The sequence below is a fragment of the Entelurus aequoreus genome, linkage group LG04 (assembly GCF_033978785.1).
Source record: "Entelurus aequoreus isolate RoL-2023_Sb linkage group LG04, RoL_Eaeq_v1.1, whole genome shotgun sequence".
In the NCBI taxonomy this organism is placed as follows: domain Eukaryota; kingdom Metazoa; phylum Chordata; class Actinopteri; order Syngnathiformes; family Syngnathidae; genus Entelurus; species Entelurus aequoreus.
The window spans coordinates 33989577-34014128 of NC_084734.1; the positions used below are offsets into that span (position 1 = coordinate 33989577).

At 41.3% G+C, this 24552-nt stretch overlaps 1 protein-coding gene across 1 annotated transcript; it reads right to left on the reverse strand.

Annotated features, from left to right (window-relative positions):
• Positions 1 to 9186: 9186 nt before the first annotated feature.
• On the reverse strand, positions 9187 to 23261 carry LOC133649187 (retinitis pigmentosa 1-like 1 protein). Its single transcript, XM_062046021.1, has 4 exons — positions 22947 to 23261; positions 20076 to 20241; positions 9311 to 20011; positions 9187 to 9250 (listed from the first exon to the last, which is right to left on the reverse strand). The coding sequence occupies exons 1-3, from the start codon at positions 23232 to 23234 to the stop codon at positions 9699 to 9701; spliced, it is 10767 nt and encodes a 3588-aa protein (XP_061902005.1). The 5' UTR covers positions 23235 to 23261; the 3' UTR covers positions 9187 to 9250; positions 9311 to 9698.
• Positions 23262 to 24552: the final 1291 nt, after the last annotated feature.

Genomic DNA, 24552 nt, shown 5'->3' on the forward strand with positions numbered 1-24552 from the left:
CTATGGCATGCACTGAATACTGTAGTTATATGTTGACATTTCCAAAACCTGCCACTAGGTGTCGACAAAGTCTAGGTTGTACTGCTCCTAACCAATGACGCCATCTTTGTTTGACACACGATTGACCCTTGTAGTGACCTGTAGTGTATTCAAGTGACGCAACATAATAACCATGACTCATATATTCTTTGTTTTTTACATCCTAAATGACAAAAAAGCCCTGAAAGGAGGGTCTCATTGAACTGAAGTGGCGGCGAACAATCAATCTTACAACAGCGGAAGTCTTTGCTTCCTATGGGGGGATTCATCCAACACGCAACATGGGGGGATATTACTCTACTGGGCAACACTTCACAGCTTTTGCTTTGGACCACCTGTCCTTTGTTTGTGTGTGTGTGTGTGTGTGTGTGTGGGAGGGGGCGGGGCGGGGGGGTGGCTATTGTAATCACACACACACACACACACACACACACACACACACACACACACACACACACACACACACACACACATGCTTGACGCAGGTGCACAGAGAGTGTTATTGAGTGTGTCCTGGTTTACTAAAACTCCTGTTCCGTTTTTGTTTTTCAAGCTTCCTTCAGGCTCCCTTGTTTTCTTCCCAAGGCTTGGCGGATGCCGCTTGGGGTCCCCAGACATCGCATCCTGCCTGCAGGAGCCTCCTAAGTGGCCCCACAGGATAACCTCAACAACGGTGGGAAAGAAAGAGAGTGTGGGTCTCCTTTGGAATCCCACTCACCCCCTGTGACACCCGTTATTAATGTCACTCTGTGTCTTTATGTGTGTGTGTGTGTGTGTGTGTGTGTGTGTGTGTGTGTGTGTGTGTGTGTGTGTGTGTGTGTGTGTGTGTGTGTGTGTTCTTGTATTTCTGCCCTTCTTGAGTCATCAACAAGGAAAAGTACTTTCCATATGAGGACCAGTGAACAAGTTAGGACCAATACGGAAAACCATTGCATGTAGTAGAGAATGTCTCATTTGGTGAAATCTATCAAATCTATCAGACGTTGTGTGAATGGTAAATAAAAACAGAATACAAAGATTTGCAAATCCTTTTCAACCTATATTCAATTGACTGCAAAGACAAGATACTTAACGTTTGAACTGGAAAACTTTGTTATTTTTTTGCAAATATTAGCTCATTTGGAATGTGATGCCTGCAACGTGTTTCAAAAAAGCTGGCACAAGTGGCAAAAAAGACTGAGAAAGTTGAGGAATGCTCATCAAACACTTATTTGGAACATCCCACAGGTGAACAGGCTAATTGGGAACAGGTGGATGCCATGATTGGGTATAAAAGCAGCTTCCATGAAATGCTCAGTCATTCACAAACAAGGATGGGGCGGGGGCACCACTTTGTCAACAAATGCGTGAGCAAATTGTCCAACAGTTTAAGAAAAACTTTTCTCAACCAGCTATTGCCAGGAATTTAGGAATTTTACCATCTACGGTCTGTAATATCATCAAAAGGTTCAGAGAATCTGGAGAAATCACTGCGTAAGCAGCAAGGCTAAACACCAACATCGAATGACCTTTGATCCCTCAGGTGGTACTGCATCAAAATCCGACATCAGTGTGTAAAGGATATCACCACATGGGCTCAGAACACTTCAGAAAACCACTGTCAGTAACTACAGTTGGTCGCTACATCCGTAAGTGCAAGTTACTCTACTATGCAAAGCGAAAGCCATTTATCAACAACACCCAGAAACGCTGCTGGCTTCGCTGGACCCGAGGTCATCTAAGATGGACTGATGCAGAGTGGAAAGTTGTTCTGTGGTCTAACTAGTCCACATTTCAAATTTTTTTGGAAACTGTGGACGTAGTGTCCTCCGGACCAAAGAGGAAAAGAACCATCCGGATTGTTCTGGGCGCAAAGTTGAAAAGCCAGCATCTGTGATGGTATGGGCGTGTATTAGTGCCCAATACATTGGTAACTTACACATCTGTGAAGGCACCATTAATGCTGAAAGGTACATACAGGTTTTGGAGCAACGTTGCCATCCAAGCAACGTTATCATGGACGCCCCTGCTTATTTCAGCAAGACAATGCCAAGCCACGTGTTACATCAACGTAGTAAAAGAGTGCGGGTACTAGACTGGCCTGCCTGTAGTCCAGACCTGTCTCCCATTGAAAATGTGTGGTGCATTATGAAGCCTAAAATACCACAACAGAGACCCCCGCACTGTTGAACAACTTAAGCTGTACATCAAGCAAGAATGGGAAAGAATTCCACCTGAAAAGCTTCAAAAATTGGTCTGCTCAGTTCCCAAACGTTTACTGAGTGTTGTTAAAAGGAAAGGCCATGTAACACAGTGGTAAAAATGCCCCTGTGACAACTTTTTTGCACTGTGTTCCTGCCATTAAATTGTAAGTTAATGATTATTTGCAAAAAAAAATAAGTTTCTCAGTTCCAACATTAAATATCTTGTCTTTGCAGTCTATTCAATTGAATATCAGTTGAAAAGGATTTGCAAATCATTGTATTCTGTTTTTATTTACCATTTATACAACATGCCAACTTCACTGTTTTTTTGGGTTTTATATTTTCTCGTGGTAATCACAAATTTATTCTCATGAAATTACAACGTCACACAAAAATTGTGACTTTATTCATATTCGCACATTTAAACTCCAATTATTTTCCTCAAAAAATGGCAACTTGATTAATTTCATTCATTCATTTTCCAGTAAAATGACCAAATTATTCTTGTAAAATTGTTCAAGTTAAAGTTACAGTACCCATGATTGTGTCTCACACACACTAGGTGTGGCGAAATTATTCTCTGCATTTGACCCATCACCCTTGATCACCCCCTGGAAGGTGAGGGAAGCAGTGAGCAGCAGCGGTGGCCGTGCCCGGCAATCATTTTTGGTGATTTAACCCCCAATTCCAACACTTGATGCTGAGCCAAAACTATTCTATATTGTGTTTAAGAAAAAGGTTGTCATAAACGTTACTTAATTCATAAAAAAAATAATAATACAAAACAAAACACATTTTTATGCATATGTAAATATATTCAGTTATAAACATTCATTCACTTTCTTCTTTCCTTCATGGATCTAAACTTTACCGCTGCCGGTATTTTTTAAAATATTTTTATTGTAATATTTTCAGAATGTCTATTTTTGGCCAAAGTAAGACAAAGAAAACAATCTGAAGTTGTCTTTATTTTTTAAGTGTTAATGCCATGATTTTAATAGCCCAGCACAGATTTTCCTTAGGGCGGAATAGCTCGGTTGGTAGAGTGGCCGTGCCAGCAACTTGAGGGTTCCAGGTTCGATCCCCGCTTCCGCCATCCTAGTCACTGCCGTTGTGTCCTTGGGCACACCTGCTCCCAGTGCCAGCCACACTGGTTTAAATGTAACTTATATATTGGGTTTCACTATGTAAAGCGCTTTGAGTCACTAGAGAAGAAGTGCTATATAAATATAATTCACTTCACTTCACTCCATGCGGCCCCTTAGCTAAAAATGAGTTTGACACCCCTGCTCTACAGTAAAACTGCAACTTTATTCTCATTACATAATCTCATAAAATCTGGATTTTATCCCCATAATATTTTTAAAAAACAGACTTTATCAATATGTAAATGAAATTACCACCCATAATATTACAACTTCACTTTTCTTACAATTATTCTCATATTCTCATAAATGTTCGACTTTATTGTCATCGTTTGATTTGTGTACCTTTTCATGGTTCCGGTCCCTCCTACATGAGTACATATATACATCTGATCTTGACCCCCACACCCCCTTTTCTCTGTGACAGAAGGCCCCTGGCGGACTTCCTGTCAGTGTGGGAACCACCAGTGTCCACTGTCACACACGGAAGTGAGGAGAGGGTCCCCTCTTTCTCCTGCTGCCGTAGTCCTAACAAGACAAGGTGATGGAGGAACAATGATGATGATGATGATGATGCATTGAGCAGACACACACTCCTCTGGGACGGACTGCTGCTACCGACCTTGATACATACCTAAAGTACAGTAACACAGTACAGTAGTACAGTAGTGGTAGTGACGGCTGGGAGGGAAAACCCCCCTTCTTCCATGATGGCGGTCCGGATGACGCTCCTCACTCTTCCAGCGTTTGTTGTGGAAACAACTCGGCTCTGCCAGCCAGCAGGTGCTTCCTCTGCTACTTTTTGCTTCTCCAAGTCAAGAAACGTATGCACACACAGTGCATGGACTTTAAAAACAGCGAGTTTAGGTCTTTGACTGCTGTCCCTTAAAAACAGTTCACATGGAAGCTTTTCGACTGGGTCGTCTTTTTGGTTAAAACTGGGTAACACATGGCACACTGACCAAGCTTAACCTATTGTTACTATAACAATCTACAAGGTTAATATAGTTGGCTTCTCTTTCTTCCCCTCCCTTTATCTGCTTTCTTTTGTATGTCAAGTTATCATTACATATATGTATTGTTGCATTTGAACAATTGTATTTAATAAATTATTCGCCCGGAAAAGGGTGGAGTGCCATATCCGGGTTGAGGAGGAGATCTTGCCCCAAGTGGAGGAGTTCAAGTACCTCTGAGTCTTGGTCACGAGCAACGTTCCCTCTAAGGTGCGCGCCTGTGCAATTGCGCACTGCTCAAGCGTCCTCTGCGCACGGCAAATCTATGCCACGCACAAAATCAAATAAAAAATAAGCTCATAACAATTTTCGACACACGGACACGACAGAGAAAACAGTTTTCGTCATCATTGTTCAAATATTGTAACGTCTGTCGAGACGCTTTGAGGACATGAATTCCATCCATCACTTTACTGAGCAAAACTCTTTATTGTCTTCCATAAACACATCACCAAAACATTAGTAAAAAAATGATATCTAGCAAAACTGGTCATTTTCTGCAGTACAAACCAGACCAAAAGCAACTTTGTTAGATCAGCAGCAGTCGCTCTCTCTTTCTCACCTGCACCAACACATGCACATATGGCACTTAGCCAGTGATGCGTTTACAGCAATACAAAAAGTCGGACAACTCCAACACCACACAAAGTGTCATTCCAGGTCGTTACACTATGATTTACCAATCAAATGTGTGCTTATTCTAGTATCATTTATTAGGAATCTTAATTTATAAATATTAATCATGAAATGCTGTTAGTATATTGAATAAATACTAATAAAAATATATTTTTTACAAACAGGAAGTTGCAGGAATGTACACATGATCCCCTGCTTACATCTCATTGTGCAACATGTGAATGTTTTAATGGGAACTAAATGCAATGTCTGAAAGGCGTACAAGTTATTTCCAAAGCAGGACCTCCACCCAGACAAACAATACAAGTACACAGTTCATGAAAAACTATATTTTTTGTTATTGTCATTGTAAGTGGGCCTAAACACTTATATTAGAAATGGAAATGACTGCTGTCATTTGATTATAATAATAAGAGAATGTTGTCTGTCTATCTGTGTTGGCCCTGCGATGAGGTGGCGACTTGTCCAGGGTGTACCCCGCCTTCCGCCCGAATGCAGCTGAGATAGGCTCCACCGACCCCGAAAGGGACAAGTGGTAGAAAATGGATGGATGGATGGACAATTTGATGTGATTCGATGCAGATGGTAGCTTTGCATGGGGAAAAAAATATTAAATGGATCATGGCAGAATAATGTCACTGAATACTGTAGTTATATGTTGACATTTCCAAAACCTGCCACTAGGTGTCGACAAAGTCTAGGTTGTACTGCTCCTAACCAATGACGCCATCTTTGTTTGACACACGATTGACCCTTGTAGTGACCTGTAGTGTATTCAAGTGACGCAAGGTAATAACCATGACTCATTTATTCTTTGTTTTTTACATCCTAAATGACAAAAAAGCCCTGAAAGGAGGGTCTCATTGAACTGAAGTGGAGGCGAACAATCAATCTTACAACAGCGGAAGTCTTTGCTTCCTATGGGGGGACCAAGTGGCTGGAGAGAGGGAAGTCTGGGCTTCCCTGCTTAGGCTGCTGCCCCCGCGACCTTACCTCGGATAAGCGGAAGAAGATGGATGGATGGATGGTATTGTTATTATTCATTATCAATTGCTCCATTTGTAGTGTAATAATGCTCATTGTCATTTCTGTATTATTATTTATTTCACTAACTGCTTCTTTACTATCACTTTTACCATCATATTTGTACATATCCTATTTAATGATGTTGTTCTGTTGTTGTTGTTGGTATTGTTATTGTTGTGTTTGCTGTTGTTGTTGTCTCTCTGTCTAATCCCCCTCTGGTCCCCACAATGTCCCCCTCTGTCTTCCTTTTTTTCTCTTTCTATCTCCTCCTGCTCCGGCCCGGCTGCACCAAATGATAATATAAATACATTTAATAAAGTCAAATCCAAATGAGGCAACAAAAGAAGTATTCCACACTTCTCTTTTGTAAAGTAAATCTGAACAGCCGATACGGGCATCTACATCAACAATATGATTTGCCTGAGAAGCTGGACAGGACAAAAAAAACAAAAAAAACAAACAAAACAAAAAAAACAGGGAGTTATGGTCTTCGACTGCCATTCCTAAAAACAGCACACATGGAAGCTCTTCGACTGGGTCGGTTTTTTTTTCTCTCCGAGGCCAAGTGACGTCCTCCTTCCTTAAAGTCCTGGTGCGGTCAATCAGGGTGACACCAATTATGGGTGTCACGTGCCCGCAGGAGACCTCCAGTGGCAAGCCGTGACAAAGGTGCCATCCATCAGCTGCGTCTTAATAAGGGTTGTGGGGGTGGGGGGCTGCATTTACTACACAGACGCCAAGAAAGTCTCATTTTAGGGACTCTGCAGTCGCAGCACACAAGCTGATTTGATATTAGTAAGCAGTTAACTTCCTGGCTATCATGGAGAGAAACCTATAGGCTGCACCTTTGGGACGTCATTCATAAATGTAATATCTTTTTTATATAGCCACAAATGTGGGCTGTTGTTGTTAAAACTGTCATTAACAGTAACTACCGTGTTTTGCGGACCATAGGGCGCACCGGATTATAAGGCGCACTGCTGATGAGCTGGTCTAGTCAGGTCTATTTTCATACAAAAGGCGCACCGGAATATAAGGCGCATTAAAGGGGTCGTATTAGGTTATTTTTCTAAATGTAAAACACTTCCTTGTGGTCTACATAATATATATATATATATATATATATATATATATATATATATATATATATATATATATATATATATATATATATATATATATATATATAATATATATATATATATATATATATATATATATATATATATATATATATATATATATATATATATATATATATATATATATATATATATATATATATATATATATATATATATATATATATACATTTATTGTATTTAATGTTTCTAAATTTGGAGTCAGAAGATGATTCACTGAAGTAAAATATTTTGCATTTTCATTACTAAGTATTTTAAAATTTAAAAAAACACGGTGTATACTGCGTTGATTGGTATTTTATGTTATACGATTAATAATACATAATAAAGTGTAATATGAAATAAGTATGGATGCGCTGATCAATTGGCCACCGATCAGTATCAGATGTTTTTTAAGGAAAAGTATGTGATCGCCATTGCCGATTCATGTCTTTTAAAGCCGATCCCCTCTGGCTGATATCGTGTTTCTTTTTAGTCCCCAAGCTGACAGGCAGCGAGCCGCTAATTATGTGTCTCCATGCGCTGTGAGGAGCCGCTCTTCTAAGCTAATAATAATCACTTTCATTATGGTAAATAAACTGCTTTTTTTTTAGTATCTTAGGAATCATTATCAAGTAGCACTATCACTGGAAGACGACACTGAACATGTCCCACATCGAGAGCAAGCCAGGATACTAAACTAATCAGTGCTCTAGTGGTTAGAGTGTCCGCCCTTAGATCGGTAGGTTGTGAGTTCAAAAGCCGGCCGAGTCATACCAAAGACTATAAAAATGGGACCCATTACCTCCCTGATTGGCACTCAGCATCAAGGGTTGGAATTGGGGGTTAAATCACCAAAAATGATTCCCGGGCGCGGCCACTGCTGCTGCTCACTGCTGCTGCTCACTGCTCCCCTCACCTCCCAGGGGGTGATCAAGGGTGATGGGTCAAATGCAGAGAATAATTTCGCCACACCTAGTGTGTGTGTGACAATCATTGGTACTTTGATTGCTGAGCTGACTGCTAAGCTAGCTTTAAACAACACCTATAAATAAGTGCTATAAATAAAGGTTGATACTTTATTTTCTATTTTATCTTATCTCCAGCACCCCCCGTGACCCCGAAAGGGACAAGTGGTAGAACATGGATGGATGGATGGATTTAAAAGAGTAATAGATAATAGTTTTGCCTGTGTTCAGTTATTGTGGACTAATGATTTTGTTTTGCTCTAACAATTGTATGTTAAAAAAGAGAATAAGGAACTAGTTTAAATGTTGTGTTGGTATTGTTACACTGTCGATAACGCTAAGCATTACTTTTGAAAATGTACAATTAATACGTGTGATCTGTATCTGTATCGCTATTAGTCGATCTCAAGGATGATCGAAATTGGCAGCTTAAAACCCTAATCGAAGCATCCCTGGAAATATTTCATAATGTTATTTAAAAATACAATTAAAAAAACATAGAAAACAAGTGTATTTAAAGTGCATTTGTATTTTAATCCACAGACAAAAAAAAGTGCAGTACATTTAGTTGAGGTAATATTTGCCTCCACACGGTATGAAGCTTTTAGTTATGAAAGCATACATTTGTCTACTCTACTGATATGTGCATCCCGTTTGAATACTCACACTGTGGTACTTTGAAGCGTTCAAAATGATAATTATTCATGGCTTTTTAAAGAAACACTAAAAAAATCCCAACAAAGAAAACAAAATGTATCATTTTAAAAAGGAAATACTAGAGTACAGTATATGTGCAAATATATACTTGTAATGGCCACAATATTAGGTACACCTAATGAGATCCAATACTAGAGTTGTCTCACAATGAATGCATGATTGTGTTCATCTTCAGTGTACCTAACACAGTAGCCAGTGTGTGCAGGTGTGTCTAAAGGGAGGTGCAGGTTGTGAGTATTAGTACATATGTAGTACACAAGTGAATTCAAGTTTTCCTTCAAGTTTTCAAGGTGGTTATGTCCCAGAGCTGCCTAGTCATGGAGGTCGTGGTTGTGATACTCGTACATTCTTTCAGTGTCTCTCAGCATCTGTAGAAGCGCCCCGAGAATGATACATCCACACCTAGAATACTTCATTCAGTCCCAGAATATTGCAGCCAGTCCCAAAATACTGCATCCAGACCTAGAATACTTCATTCAGTCCCAGAATATTGCAGCCAGTCCCAAAATACTGCATCCAGACCTAGAATACATCATCCAGTCCCAGAATACTACATCCAGTCCCAGAATACGGCATCCACTCCAAGAATAGCATACAGTCCCAAAATGCTGCATCTAGTCCTATAATACAGCATCCGGTCATAGAAAATTGCATCTAGTCTTAGAATACTGCATCTAGTTCTAGAACACTGCATCCAGTCCTAGAATATTGCATCCAGTCCTAGAATATTGCATCTAATCCTCGAATACTGCATCCAGTCCTACAATATTGCATCTAATCCTAGAATACTGCATCCAGTCCTAGAATACTGCATCCAGTCCTAGAATACTGCATCCAGTCCTTGTCCACATCACTTGTTGTCTGACTTTAAGGTTTCCGTGTCCGAGTCTTCTCCATCTGCGTAGACGCCGTCCTCAGACTCGGCGCTTACTTTAAGCAAACTGTTGTTTACCACTAAGGTAGTAGTTTCCCTGGCCTGATCCGGCTCCTGATTGTCTGCCTTGTTGGGGATGAAGTCCTTACTTCCTTTCACCTCTTCGTCTGCATCATCGGATTCTGCCTCGTCTTCGCCGTCGGCCGACTCCCCCTGGTTAGCGGACAATTCATCTTTTTCAGATACTTCAAAAGTGTCCCTGTTTGTTACGTTGTCGTCTTCGTAATTTTCTACATTATCTTGACCATCATCATTGGTCACCTCATCCTCCTCATCGTCCTGTGGGATGCCACCTGGATCTTCAGCCACTTTTGTTTCTACATCCTCTTTTTCATCAGAGGTCGCCACTGATTCCTTGTTTTCAGCAGGTTCCTCTTCAGGATCTTCCTCCTGAGAGTCTTTCATAATTGTTGCAGCATCCTCTTCATCCTTGAGCTCCGTCTCATCTGCTGCCCCCTCATTAGTGCATTCAGCCTCATTCTCAGCCATATGTTCATCTCCAGCTGCGGGAGCATGAGAATCAAAATCAGTACCACACATGCCAGCAGGCTCCTCTTCGTCCTCATCCGTTTGTTCCGCTGTTGTTCCCTCATTGCCTGACTTCTCTTCATTCCCGCTCTCATCAAATTCTTCATCTTCCTCGGGTAAAGTTTGCCCCTCTTCTGCATTCTCATCCTTATTGTCTTCTTCCATCTCATCTACAGCTTCTTCGTTCTCATCTCCACTGTTTACAGGAGTCTTCTCATTACCAGGGACTTCCTCCTCCTTGTTGGATTCATCCTCACTTGGGACTGTCGTTGCTTCATCTTCAGCTGTTTCAACAATCTCTTCAGCTGTCTTCTCATCTTCTGCTGCAACCTCATCATCATTCTCATCTCCACTAGTGACAGGAGTCTTCTTTTCTTTTTCCTCTTCTTTCTCAGATTCATCCTCATTTGTGGCCATCATGAAGGTCTCTTCTGCTTCTTCTTCTGCTGTTTCGACTATCTCTTTATTCATATTCTCATCTTCTGCGGCAACCTCATCCTCAGTGGCGGCAGCCTCATTGTCATCTCCACTGGTGACAGGAGTCTTCTCATTACCAGGGACTTCTTCCTCCTTGTTGGATTCATCCTCACTTGGGACTGTCGTTGCTTCATCTTCAGCTGTTTCAGCAATCTCTTCACTCGTCTTCTCATCTTCTGCGACAACCTCATCATCAGTGGTGGCATCCTCATTCTCATCTCCACTGGTGACAGGAGTCTTCTCATTACCAGGGACTTCTTCCTCCTTGTTGAATTCATTCTCACTTGGGACTGTTGTTGCTTCATCTTCAGCTGTTTCAGCAATCTCGTCACTCGTCTTCTCATCTTCTGCGACAACCTCATCATCAGTGGTGGCATCCTCATTCTCAACTCCACTAGTGACAGGAGTCTTATTTTCTTCTTCCTCTTCTTTCTCAGATTCATCTGCATTTGTGGCCGTCATTAAGGTCTCTCCTGCTTTTTCTTCTGCTGTTTCGACTATCTCTTTACTCCTATTCTCATCATCATCATCATCATTGGCGGCATCCTCATTATCATCTCCCATAGTGACTGGAGTCTCTTCTTCATCACTTGCTCTGTCTTCTTCATCATCCTCTGTCATGGTGACCTCCTGTGCTCCATCTTTGTCTTCAGCTGTTTCAGAAACCTCTTCACTCGTATTCTTATCTTCTTCAGCAATATCATCCTCATTCTCATCGCCACTAGTGATAGGAGTCTCCCTTCCTTCGTCTTCCTCTTTCTCAGATCCACCCTCATTTGTGGCGATCATGGTGGTGTCTTCTGCTTCTTCTTCTGCTGTTTCGGTTACCTCTTTCCTCAGACTCTCATCTTCTTCAGCAACATCATCCTCATTCTCATCTCCACTAGTGATAGGAGTCTCCCTTTCTTCTTCTTCCTCTTTCTCAGGTCCACCCTCAGTTGTGGCCATCATGGTGGTGTTTTCTGCTTCTTCTTCTGCTGTTTCGGGTACTTCTTCACTTGTCTTCTCATCTTCCGCAGAAACATCATCGTCATTGGTGGTATCTTTATTCTCATCTCCACTTGTGACAGGAGTCTCCTCATCACTAGGGACGTCTTCTTTCTCAGATTCATCCTCATTTGTGGCCATCATGATGGTCTCTTCTGCTTCTTCTTCTGCTGTTTCTACTATCTCTTTACTCATATTCTCATCTTCTGCAGCAACATCATCATCATTGGCTGCATCCTCATTCTCATCTCCACTAATGAAAGGAGTCTCTTCTTCTCCGCTTGCTCTATCTTCTTTATCATCCTCTACTATGGTGACCTCCCGTGCTGCATCTTCATCTTCTGCTGTTTCAGCATCCTCTTCACTTGTCTTCTCATCTTTTGCAGCAACCTCATCATCAGTGGAGACATCCTCATTCTCATCTCCACTAGTGACAGGAGTCTCCTCATCTGTAGCCATAACGGTGGTCTCTTCTGCTTCTTCTTCTAATGTTTCAGTTACCTCTTTTCTCATCTTCTCATCTTCTGCAGCAACCTCATCATCAGTGGCAGCATCCTCATTCTCATCTTCATTAGTGACAGAAGTCTCCTCATTTGTAACTATTATGGTGGTCGATTCTTCTTCTTCTGCTGCTGTTTCTCTTACCACTTCTCTCAACTTCTCATCATTTGCAGCAACATCATCATTATCATTGGCGGCATCCTCATTGTCATCTCCACCAGTGACATGAGTCTCCTCATCACGAGGAACTTCTTCTTTTTCAGATTCATCCTCATTTGAAGCTATCATGGTGGTCTCTTCTGCTGCTTCTTCTACTGTTTCAGCAACTTCTTCGTTCATATTCTCGTTTTCTGCATCATTATTATCACTATCAGTGGCTGCATTCTCATCCCCACTGGTGGCAGGAGTGTCTTCTTCAGCACTCACTTTCTCTTCTTCATCTTTCTCAGGTCCATCATCATCTTGTGCTGCTTCATTGACTTCAGCTACTTTGACAACCTCCTCATTTATAATCTCATCTTCTGCAGCAACCTCATCATTTGTGTTGTAATTCTCAGAATCAACATCATTGTTTTCCATTCCCATTGATGGCTCTTCTTCACCACTGATTCTCGCTTCTTCATCTTTATCATCACTTACAGCACCATCTTCACTCATCTTCTCATCTTCTGCAGCAACATCATCATCAGCATTTGTGATCTCATTCTCAGTGACTGAGTCCTCATTCTCTCCTCCACTGGTAGCAGAAGATTTTTCTTCCTCATTTTCTTCAGGTTCCTGTTCACTGGCAGCTATTATGGCATCTCCAAGTGCTGCATTTTCAGTTACAGTAACCTCATGACATATCATCTGATCTTCTACAACAACTTCACAGACAGCATTTATATTGTCATATGCAGTGGCTGCCTCATCGTTCTCATTCCCACTAGCAGCTGGATTCTCTTCTTGACCACAGACTCTCATTTCTTCATCTGTCATGGCCACTACTTGCCCATCAACTTTATCTTCAGCTTCAGCTGTTTCCTCAACCTCTTCCCTCATCATCTCATCATTTGCAACGACCTTGTCATCAGTCACTGCATCGTTATTCTCATCTCCACTAGTAGCGGGACAGTCCTCTACACCACTGATGGGTTCTTGTGCTACTTGTTCATCTTCTTCTATGATGGCTCCCTCTATCATCTCATTTTCTGCAGCATTGGGAACGTCATCATAGTTCTCTTCTCCATTGGCAGAAGCCATTTGCTCTTTACCAACACCCCCCCATTCTGCATCTTCTTCACATTCATGTTCACTTGTGGCTGTCACCTCAGCAGCAGCATTTGCATCCTCATTCTCAGTGGCGGCCTCATCCTCCACATCTTCACAGGTAGCAGGTATTTCCTTATCACCATCGGCTTTAACTTCTTCATCTTCATCTTCAGATATTATGTTTACAGCAGCTTCCCCAGTTGTCATGTCTTCTGCAGAAACCTCATCATCAATTTCTACACACTCATTGGAGTCCTTCATGGTGTCTGCATCCTTATTCTCATTTCCACTGGTGGCAAGTGTCTCCTCTTCACCATCTCCTGGCCCTTCTTCATCCCTCTCAGTTCTATCTTCCTCAGCCAACACCTCTTCTTTTGTAGAAACCTTATTGTCAGTGTTTGCATTTGAGTCCTTCACGGTGGCGGCATCATCTTTCTCTGGTCCACTGATAGCAGATGTATCTTTAGCTAAAATGACAGTCTTAACTTTACATGCTTCCCCCACTTCTTCTAGCGGCATATCAGCATTAGTGGTGAAATTATCTTCAACTGGAGCTTCAATTTGGTCCTCACTTAGGGTGGCTTCTTCTTCATCTTTGGCTTCAGAAACCTTTCCACCTGTGATCTCACCCTCATTTGCCTTGTCTACAACATCTTTTTGATCTTCCTCCATTTCCATTATGGCGTTCTCCAGAATCTGTCCGATAAGCGTTGCTGCTGCTTTGGTTTCATTATTGGGTAAAGAGTGGTCTGTAGTATCATCATTCTTCATCTGAAGAATTCTCTTCAAATCAAAGTCCATTAAAACAGGGGCAGTACTCATCATTTCCCCAAGCAATGGAGTTGTCTGTGCCATTTTTTTCTTATCGCACGATTCGCATGGGCAGCTTTCATCCTCGGTTTCTTCACGCTGATCGCTGTAAACTGTGCTCATAGCCGAATCGTCGCTTTTTCCTGACTGTGGTTCAAATGACTGTTTGGCTTTCATCTTAAGCTTTCGTCTCCTTTCGTCCGTCTGGGTCGTTGAAGGCCTGGACTTTGTTTCTTTCGGAGGTCTTGGTAGGCCTGTTCGACCTTTGATCTTGCCCAGTTCTCTGTGTATGCTAGTTTGGATGCGTGTTTCAATCACATTTTTAATTTCTCCTATCATTCTGTCCAGCTGCTCATTATCGTTAATTTTCCACTGGTCTTTGAACTCACTCATTGCATTGATGTAATGAGTCATAAACTGCTTCTCTATTTTGTTTAGTAAACTCAGGACCCAAACAGGATCAGGGTCTTGACAAATATGTTTACTGGATTGGACCGGACTCTCAGACATGGAGCCTGTATCACACCTCTGACCATTGCCTGAGGAGAGTGGGCTTTCAGACATCTCTCTTGAGCTATCATTACTTCTAATGGTCTCATCTGTTAATCGGTCTCCCTTTTGGTTTCCCTGAGGTAATTCCTCCTCTCCTCTGCCTGTTTCTTCATACCTGTTGACTTCCTGTGCTTTGCCAAATGCATCTGCAATAGTTTGTGCTTGATTACCATTCACTCCGTCGCTGCTCTTTCCAGAACCTGTGGAGCCACTATTGACATCTACGCCAGAGGAGGACGTGTGATTAAACTCTTCATCAGAATGGCGGTCCTTTGCTAACAAAGGTTCATTGTCTAAGGAGTCGCACAGCCAAAGGGATTGAAGAATCTCCATCAGTGCTTTGTATCGTTCACATTTTTCATCTGTGTTCTTGGGATCGTGGTCTATTAACTGTAACTTCACAAGGCAATCCAAGAAACCTCTGGCTGAAGTGCTTAATTTGCGTCCATATGCAGGAGAAACCTCAGGTAAACTATTGCATCTGTCCAGTTTTGGATTGAGAAGGACTTTCATCACTTGCACAGAAGAGTAAAATATCTTGGGGTCATTATCTCCACAATCTGCATTTGATATATCCGTGTCTTTATGATGTTCATCTCCAGAAACACCGTTCAGATCATTTGGTTTGTTTACATTCTCAACTGCTTTGTCATCATTGGGTTCATCGACCACTGTGCCGCTTTTGAGTGTGTCACAGTTTTCGTCAAACTCCTCCAAGTCGCACAGTTCGCCGTCAGCTGGTATGGTTTTAAGCCATTCGCTAACAACCTCAGTTAGAGAAGCATTTGGCAAATTTGATGGAACTATCGCTACATCATCAGTATCTATATTCTCTTTGACACTTTTGTCTGCAGGCCCATTCGGTAGTCTCTCAGAGCTTGCATCTTTGCTGGTTTGCTGGTTGTCATCAACTTCAGTTTTCTTGGATCTTACAGATTTGACAGATAGAGACTTTTGTCCATTCCCCCGGCTTTTTCTTCCCAGAGATGTAGCTGACCTTTTGGACTTGGATGACATACCTGTGGGTGTTCGGTCTTCCGAGTCCTCAACCGCCACAGCAGGAACTTCTGAATTCTTGGATTTCACAGATACACTGGACATCACACTGTGGGTTCTTCTATCAGTCTGTTCGCTCGGGGCTACTTCAGACATTCTGGTTCTTGAAGACACATTTGATTTGACGGACAAAACACTTGGAGTGCCGCTGATTCCATTAACATCCTGATCAGGCATTTCAGCTGCCCTTAGTGATATATTTGATGTCCTTGATTTTAAAGATATATCTGATTTGATAGTCATCACACTTGGGGTTTTACATTTTTCACAACCTTTTCTCAATTCAATTTTTTCAGACACAACAGACTTTGCTGATTCATCTGATTTGATTTTAGTGGCATCAATAATAGCATCATCTGCAGCAGCTTCTGACTTCTTTGATGTTGCTGAGGAATTTGATCTCCTGGATTTAGTTGATTTTACAGAAAAACTACTTGGTGCTTTCTCTGTATTCTCGTCATTGTTTTCATGCAGTATATTCGAAGATGTTGCTGAAGTGTTTGATTGTGCTGATTTGGCAGATCTGGCTGATTTAGCGCTCACCGGCCTCTGCTCAGTTTCCTCCCCGTTTGTAGTGTTTTCTTCTGAAGGAACCTCAGATGTTGCTCTTGATGAGACAGATGTGTTTGTCTTGGTTGATTTGACGGATAACTTGCTTGCTGATCTTATTTGTGATATTTCATCATGATTCTCATTGTTTTTATTAAACAGAGAGAGGCCTGAAGACTTTGTCTTTGTAGAGCTAGCTGAAAAAGAGCTAGCAGATCTTTGCATAGAAACACCTCCAGTCACACCAAAATCTTGTGATTGGAATGATTCCTTTGCTTCCAGTTGCTCCTCGTCCCCATTATCAACTGCACATTCAGTACTTTCTTCAGTTTTGGAGCCTATGACTCTTGCTGATGTACCTGACTCGACTGACTGCCTTGAACTCCCTTGTGCTTCACTCTCCATTTCAGAGATTTCAACGCTGTGTTCGCTAGTCAGCTCAGGAACATCCCTAGACACTCCAGAGACACATGTCCTTGCAGATATTGCTGATTTGATGGACAAGTTACTCAAAGCTCTTTCAACTGGCTCATGACAAAAAGTATTTTTGTCAGCTGAGACTTTTGATTTGTTGGACTTTGTGGATTTGGCAGACACTTTACTCTCTGCTCTACTTGAGATTTCTCTAGTGAGAACTTCCGACACGTTGGATTTTGATGATACGTCAGAAGCATGTGACTTAGGCCTGCATTGTTCAGCTAGAACTTTGGTTGAACATTTGGACTTACTTGACCGCGCTGAAACACTTGATAAAACTGATAGTGAGCTTATTGATCTGCTATCACATAGTTTTTCTCCGGGAGAATCCATATCGTGATCAGATGGACTGTCCTTAATGGACTTAGATTTTGCTGAAACATTTGTTTCTGCAGATCTTTCTGATCTGACCGACCTGCTGCTTGACACCCTCTCTTGATGATAATGGCCATTAGCTGAAATATTAGATACTTTGGACTTTGTCGAAAAAGAAGACATTGCAGATTTAGCTGACATCTCACTGTGTGATCTCTCAACATCTTCCTCTCCAACATCTTCGGCACACATTCCAGAAACATCTGATTTTGTAGATTTTCCAGAAACTTGCGATTTTGTTGATTTTGCAGACAAAGCACTGAGTGGTCTCTCTGCAGAAGCCTGTGACTGGATTGAACACTCAGATGTTTCGTCCGCTGGAACATCAGCAGAGTATTTGGACTTAATTGACCTTGCCGATTTGTTAGATCGAGCTAACATGGCGTTTGTTACTCTACTTTTTGTCTCTTCATCAAGTATATCAACACCATCTTCCAGAAGAGCTTCTGAAACATTTGATTGTGAAGTAACATCATCAGATTGGGAGATAACCGACATCACACTTGGTTCTCTCTCATCCTCATTTGATCTCGAACAAATGCTTGACTTGGTCGATTTGGTTGACATGGCGCTGGGTGACCTCTGGCTAGCATCTTGCTCACTATCGTCTTCGTCATTTTGTTCAAGGACAGGCTGAGAGGCTTTGGATTGAGAATATCCCTTGGATGCCTTTGATTTGGTAGACATTGCACTTTGTGCTCTCTCTGCATCATCAACATTTCCTTCAGTCCTATTTTCAGAGGTTCTGGACTTCATGGATTCTGCAGACAATTCTGAGTCAGCAGTTTTTTCTGACATGGCACTATGATATCCTGAAGCAGGCCTCTCTGTTTCCTCAACCTTGTGATTTGAAACACTATCTTTGACTTCCAAACTGCTCACTATGGCTGAAGTGTTGCACGCTGTTTCTTCTGGAGTTGGCACTCCATTACTTCTACATTCATCATCTGGTGCTTCTGATGACTTAGATTGACATGATGTAGCAGAAATACTGCTCTTTACCGACCCTACTGAGTCGATTGACGTTGTGCTTTGTGGTCTACCTTCAGTTGCCTCTGTAGTATATCCATCAGCATCAACTTCTGGGGATTTTGATTTCCTTGACCTTACATCTGATATAACAGATTCAACTGATATGGTAGTTGGAGGTCTCTCCTCAGTTTCTTCCTCAGGGCAATCATCAACATTTAACATTGCAGATGCCTCTTGTATTTCTTTGACAACCTCCAAGGTTTTAGACTTTGTCGATGTCGCTGAAAGGACACTCGATAATCTTACTTGATCTTGTACGTCCTTTGTAGATTCTAGTCCCTCAGTATTCACCTCTGAGGTTTCTTCTAGACTTTGTTCAGGTGATTTGGACTTTTTAGAAGATTTCATAGACATTTGGCTTTGAGTTCTCTGTCCACTCTCACTTTCCTCTGCTTGGTCTTGGACTTGTTCTTTGGCATATTCTTCTTCAGCCTCATCCACATGAGTGTATCCTTTTGATGTAACTGAAGTTGTGGATCTGGACGAGCAGGAAGTTGTTGGTCTTTCTGCCTCCGCTTCTTTTTCTGATTGACATAGTTCACTTGTCACCTCAGACTTGGCTGATGTTTGACTTGATGGTCTTTCATTGCACTCTAAGACTTTTGGTTTACACTTTGTTGAGGCATTTGAATGAACGGACATGGCACTTTTTGATCGATCCTCTTCCACACCCGCAGGTTCTGCATCATGTGTTTCTTTGCATTCATTCGACTCAAGAGAATTTGATCGGACAGACGTGACAGCAAGAGTCTCCTCTGAATTTGTTTGCATTTGTGTATCCTGACTACCATCAGATGCTCCACAGTGACATGCATATGACCTTCTAGACTTCTTAGTGGATTTCTTTGAGTGTGTAGATCCTGACGATGATTTCCTCAAAGTTTCCGGCATAGCATCTCCTGTCAGCTCCTCCTTTTCTGGTTTTTCACTTAGCGAGTGTTGTCTTGATGAACTTGTAGATCCAAGTTCTCGTTCTTGCTCAGCCTCACAGTTGTCTACCGTATTCATGCAAGACTCACTATGGATGGCGCAGTACTCCACCGTTTCAAATGATTTAACATGCTCAACCACTTCTTCTAAATGCTCCTCGCTTGATTTGGCCACAGTTTTCCGACTTTCAACCATGCTCTTTCTTGAAACCACCCTGTGCGAGGAAGCGCCTGAGCTTGATGTGTGAGTGCTGCCACTTTCTCTCTGAGAACCTGTTGCGGTGTTAGTCCAAATGTTGTACTCTCTTGTTTGACTACAGCAGTGAGGACAACCAAAGCCCTGTCTTTGGTGGCGCCTCCTGACGTGTGCCTCACCCGTCTCTGAAACATTTTCAGAACCCAAACAGCTTCTGTCGAGAACCTGGTGCTCGCAGGTTCTGTTGGAGCTTTTTCTCACTTCTGTCGACCACAGTAAGGTTTCATCATTTTCTAGTCGAAAGCGCACTTTCATCTTCATAGACAAGCTGCCATCTTCGTTGATACGGACTAGTTTCTCCACATCATCATCATTTATTCTGTTAGCAGTGGCCGGACAGGAGGTGACATCTTCTAAGGATTCTGTTCCATCTGGAAGTGACTTGTCAGAAGACACTGAATGCCTCGTGGAACCATTGGTAGATTCTAGTTTCGGTTGAACGGCGTGTCCTTCAATGATAAAAAAAAATGTAATCAATTTGTATCCAAACACTTTGTCAAATAATTTTCCTACCGTCATCACTGTCTACACCGCAAGCGGATCGTGCCTTCGTACTCAGCATTGGCAATGTGTCCTCAGCTGCTTTCCGAAATCTCTCCAAAATGGAGGGGTGAGACGGATCCCGACCCACACAAATCAGAACACCAGGACAGTGCATAACATTTTGCACATTTTCAACCTGAAACCAAAAAAATCCTTTTGAGGAAAAACATTTAAAGACCGATGTTTTCTAAGGATTTAGCGATGGACTGGATTACGATTGGGACTGGTTGGCACTGGAGAAAGGCTTGTTCACTTTTGGGCAAGACTTGCAAGACTGTTCTTGTGTCATAACTACAAGAGAGTCCTAGGTAGTGACACCCTTTCCTGTGCTAAAAAATACAGCTTTCTCTCTTTGTGCCACTGCTAGCAAGCTAAAACGCCTTAATCAAGGATGATCTCTAAAGGACTCCAAGGGATGACTGTGCAGTCCTGCAATGGAAGACTGCCAGCAGCGGGCTTACACAGGGACAGTGTGACTAGGGTATATTAAACACGTCACGCTGACTACATATTGTCATCACAAATTAAAATATAATCCCCTTGTTTGACGGATGATTAACCCAAATGGCTGGGTCCAGTGGGGCAGTAGGGCCAGCATGAGCTGACCTCTTTCTTCTATCCGGACTAATTGAAGTAACGAATAGCCTCTGATAGTGCTGCTTGCTCGCAGTGTGATCTAGTGCATGTCTACAGTCAAAAAAAGAATACCAAAAAAAATACAATCTATGCCTGATATTGCAACCAGAGGCTCTAGAACGGATGCAATGTGTCTTTCACTGACACTTTTTAAAAGTGTGTTTTTGATGGCAAAGCAGTTTTGAGCTAAAAATCCACGACCACACTGCATAGATGAATAGCTTCAGGCAGACTCACACCAAACCAGAGTGAAGGTAATGAATTACCCTCCTGATATATAATCTATTTAGAGCGTAAATCTGTGAGAGTTTGAAAACTAGTGATTTCATAAAGATGAAAAATGAGAATGCGTTTCGTGATGTCTGGGAATACTTTTAATGTCCCTGTAATTGCATATGTGCATAAAGTGTATAGGATGTAGATACATGACAGACCTTTCAGTAACTAAAGGAAGAGAACCCTCATGAACTACAACAGCAATTTCACCAAAACTACTTTTGCTGTGCCCAATTAACAGATGTATTTAAAATTAAGAGAGTTATTCATCATTTTGAGCAGACACATTTTACACCAAAACAATTTCATTTGTAAGTAGTAGTGTTACATCATCTTATCTACTGTTAGTTAAAAGCTCATCCAATTTTATTTTTGCCTCTTGAAATGTAACTTTAATTTTTATTACAATTACATTTGCAACTAACTAAAATATTACTGGGAATTGATCCACATCATTTTGCAACTAATAGAAGACGGTGGGAACTAACTTTGTTAAATGTTTTGCTAATTAAGTTAATTTTATAACGATTATATTACATTTGAAGTTGAAAAAGTTACTTTTATAAGTAATAAAACTCAATTTAAAGCTAATGATAGTTACTTTTAAAACTAATAAAACTACATTCAAGGCTAGTAAAGTCAATTATGTAACTTGTACAATAATGTTTTCAAGCAAATAAGCAATTTTTTTCAAATTGGTAAGTATACTTTTATTCCCAGTGCCATACAGTAAGTCTTGGCACTAATGAAACCACTTAACATAGTAGTAAAGTCACTTTTGTATCTAATAAATTACATTTGTAGCATGCAATGTGACTTTAAAGTTAATAAATTACATTTTAGCAGGTAAAGTACAGCTCTATAAATTTTTTGGGGCAAATAATGACAATTTTCGTATATGACATAATACATTTTAGACAACTAATGACATTTTTATTATTAATAAGTGACTTTTATAACTAATAAAATAACTGTTGTAACTAATTAACTTTCCAATGTATTTTAAGCGTTATGTCCCGCCCTCCTCCGTCTTCTAGGAGGTAATTAGGAGGTAATGTTTAATTAGGTACGGGCGTAAAACGTGTATGCGCATGAGCTTTGGGTGTTGTTAGCTAATGATACCGATTTGAATGGTTAGTTTTAGCCGTCATTGAATGTATATTCTATCGTAACAACAACATGACTGCAAATTGATCGTTAATTGCTTCTCTTGGACTGCTTTTGTACGTGTGCACGCGATTTTGTCGGGCAGGTAAACATTTGTATTACATAAACTTAGTAATAGTGAAAAATATCGACAGTTTTAAAACAAATGTGTTCTGTTAAACCGCTAATGGTAACATCTATTTTTTGCTTTGACAAATGTAACTGTGAAGGAGTTAAAAACAGCCCCTTTAAGTAACTTGTGTTACAAATAAAATGATCTTGTATGGCATAAAGTGACATTTATAACCAATAAATGACATTGATAGCCGATTATGTGGCTTTCAGTGCTAATAAATTTCATTTCTTGCAGATAAACGAATTATATTACAACAAACTTTTTGGGGGGCAAATAATGCCACTTTAATAATTGACTTTTAACACTAACATCATGTGACTTTTCAAGCTAATTAATTATTACATTTAATTTATAGCTAGTACATAATTTTTTAGGCAAATAATACCACTTTTATAATTAATTTGTTTACTTTTTTAACTAATTATAGTAGATAGATGCTTAGCCTCCTCTTGCTGTGCACCAATTAGGCCACCAGAGGCCACTGTTTCACTCTGCTCTACAAGTAATGTAATGTAAATGTTGTTGTAATGCTAGTACTGTACAGTAAAGGTGAAGCAGCATAAAGGCTAATATTGATGAGTCAATGCTTATGTGAAAATTACCTTTGGATGCTCGGTGCACAGGTGTGCCTAGTGTTGTGACCTCACCTTGTGTCCGTCCAGAGTGCACACCTTCCTCACGTGGTACTGCATGAGCGCGGAGAGTTCCTCCAAGAAAAGTCCGAAGCTGCGCAGCCCCTTGCGTTGTAAGACGATGGTCTTTCTGACCGAGGGGTTGCTATTTTTCACCAGGATTATCCTCTTTACGTGCCGCTGAGGCGCCAGAGGGTTGTTGTCGGGCCTGCCGGGCCTCCATCGAACATGCTGGTGAGGCTGGCGATGATTATGATGGTGGTCGTAGTGACAGAGAGACGACAAAGACTGTAACGCCTCCATGGTGCGGGCGTGTCTGTACTCTGAGCACAGGTAACATTCGGTCGCCACGGGGTCATGATGGGCGATGCGGGGCAGCCTGCAAGTGGGGAGTTTTGGGGAAGGGTCCCCAGAGACGGCACTGAAGCACTGGAAGTTGTGGGAGGACATGGCGACTGCTTGTCCTTCCTCTCAGATCAGTAGGAGACGGGCAGGGAGCCTCGTAAGGCGTCGCCTTCCAATCATCATAACCTGGTAGAAAGACAGGATGAAAAAAACAGTGTAATAGATGATTGTGTGCATTAGCTACTCAGCATTCTAAACGTTACATATTCCCATGAAAAAGACTGAAGTGTAAACGAAGACACGGATAACGAAGAGGCAATGCCAATCCTACAGAGCGACTTTAAATAACGAGCTTAAAGGTGACGTTACCTCGTCACTGTCACCGCCGCCGCAAAGGAGAATCCACTGGGAGAACCTCCGCCAGGGATTAGCGCCGCTAAAAAGCGTAAATATCTGCAAATAAAGTCATTCTCAATGAGACAAAGCTGGGTGGTAAAAGAGGACTCATTGTTGTCGGGTAGAAAAAGCAGAAAAGGGATGTAAATGTTTCAAGTGTTGGTAAAATAGGCCAAGCTTGACTGACATTTATAAAGAAAAGCTTTGGCTGTTATCTTTCTTTTTGTATTAGCGTCCTTCCTGTGGTTTGTTTGGCAAAGGTGTGCACTCCATTGCTTAAAATGTTTCTTATTGTGCGGTCGTGCAAACATATCATTTATGTTACAGCAACTACAAACAATATACCCCCCTCCCCCCCCAAAAAATCCTGGCTTTAAACTATTCTTGATGGTTTTGACAATAGTGTTTTTCTGCAACACATTTAGTAAAGACATTTAGAGCAACCCAAAGAAGCTGTTGTTTTTCTTGACGGTGTGAATCCAACTGCGGTTAACATGCTAAGGCAGGGGTGTCAAACGTACGGCCCGAGGGCCGGATCAGGCCCGCGAGCAGGTTTTATCCGGGCCGCGGGATGAGTTTGCAAAGTATACAAATTAACCTGAAATGTTTTTATGAAAGAAACAGCTGTTCTAAATGTGTCCACTGGATGTCGCAATAGCAACTCTTTGTATCTTTGTAGATGATGCTACATATGTACAAAATAAACCACATGATGTTAGTACATCAGTCGAGGAAAATGATCAAACTACATAAATAACATCCTGTATTTTGATTTTGATTTTGATATAATTTTTTTATGTTGATAAAGTGAAAATTAACACCAATGAGTGGACTGATGAACATTACCACCTAATTTCTTCCGAAAATATAAATAACGACT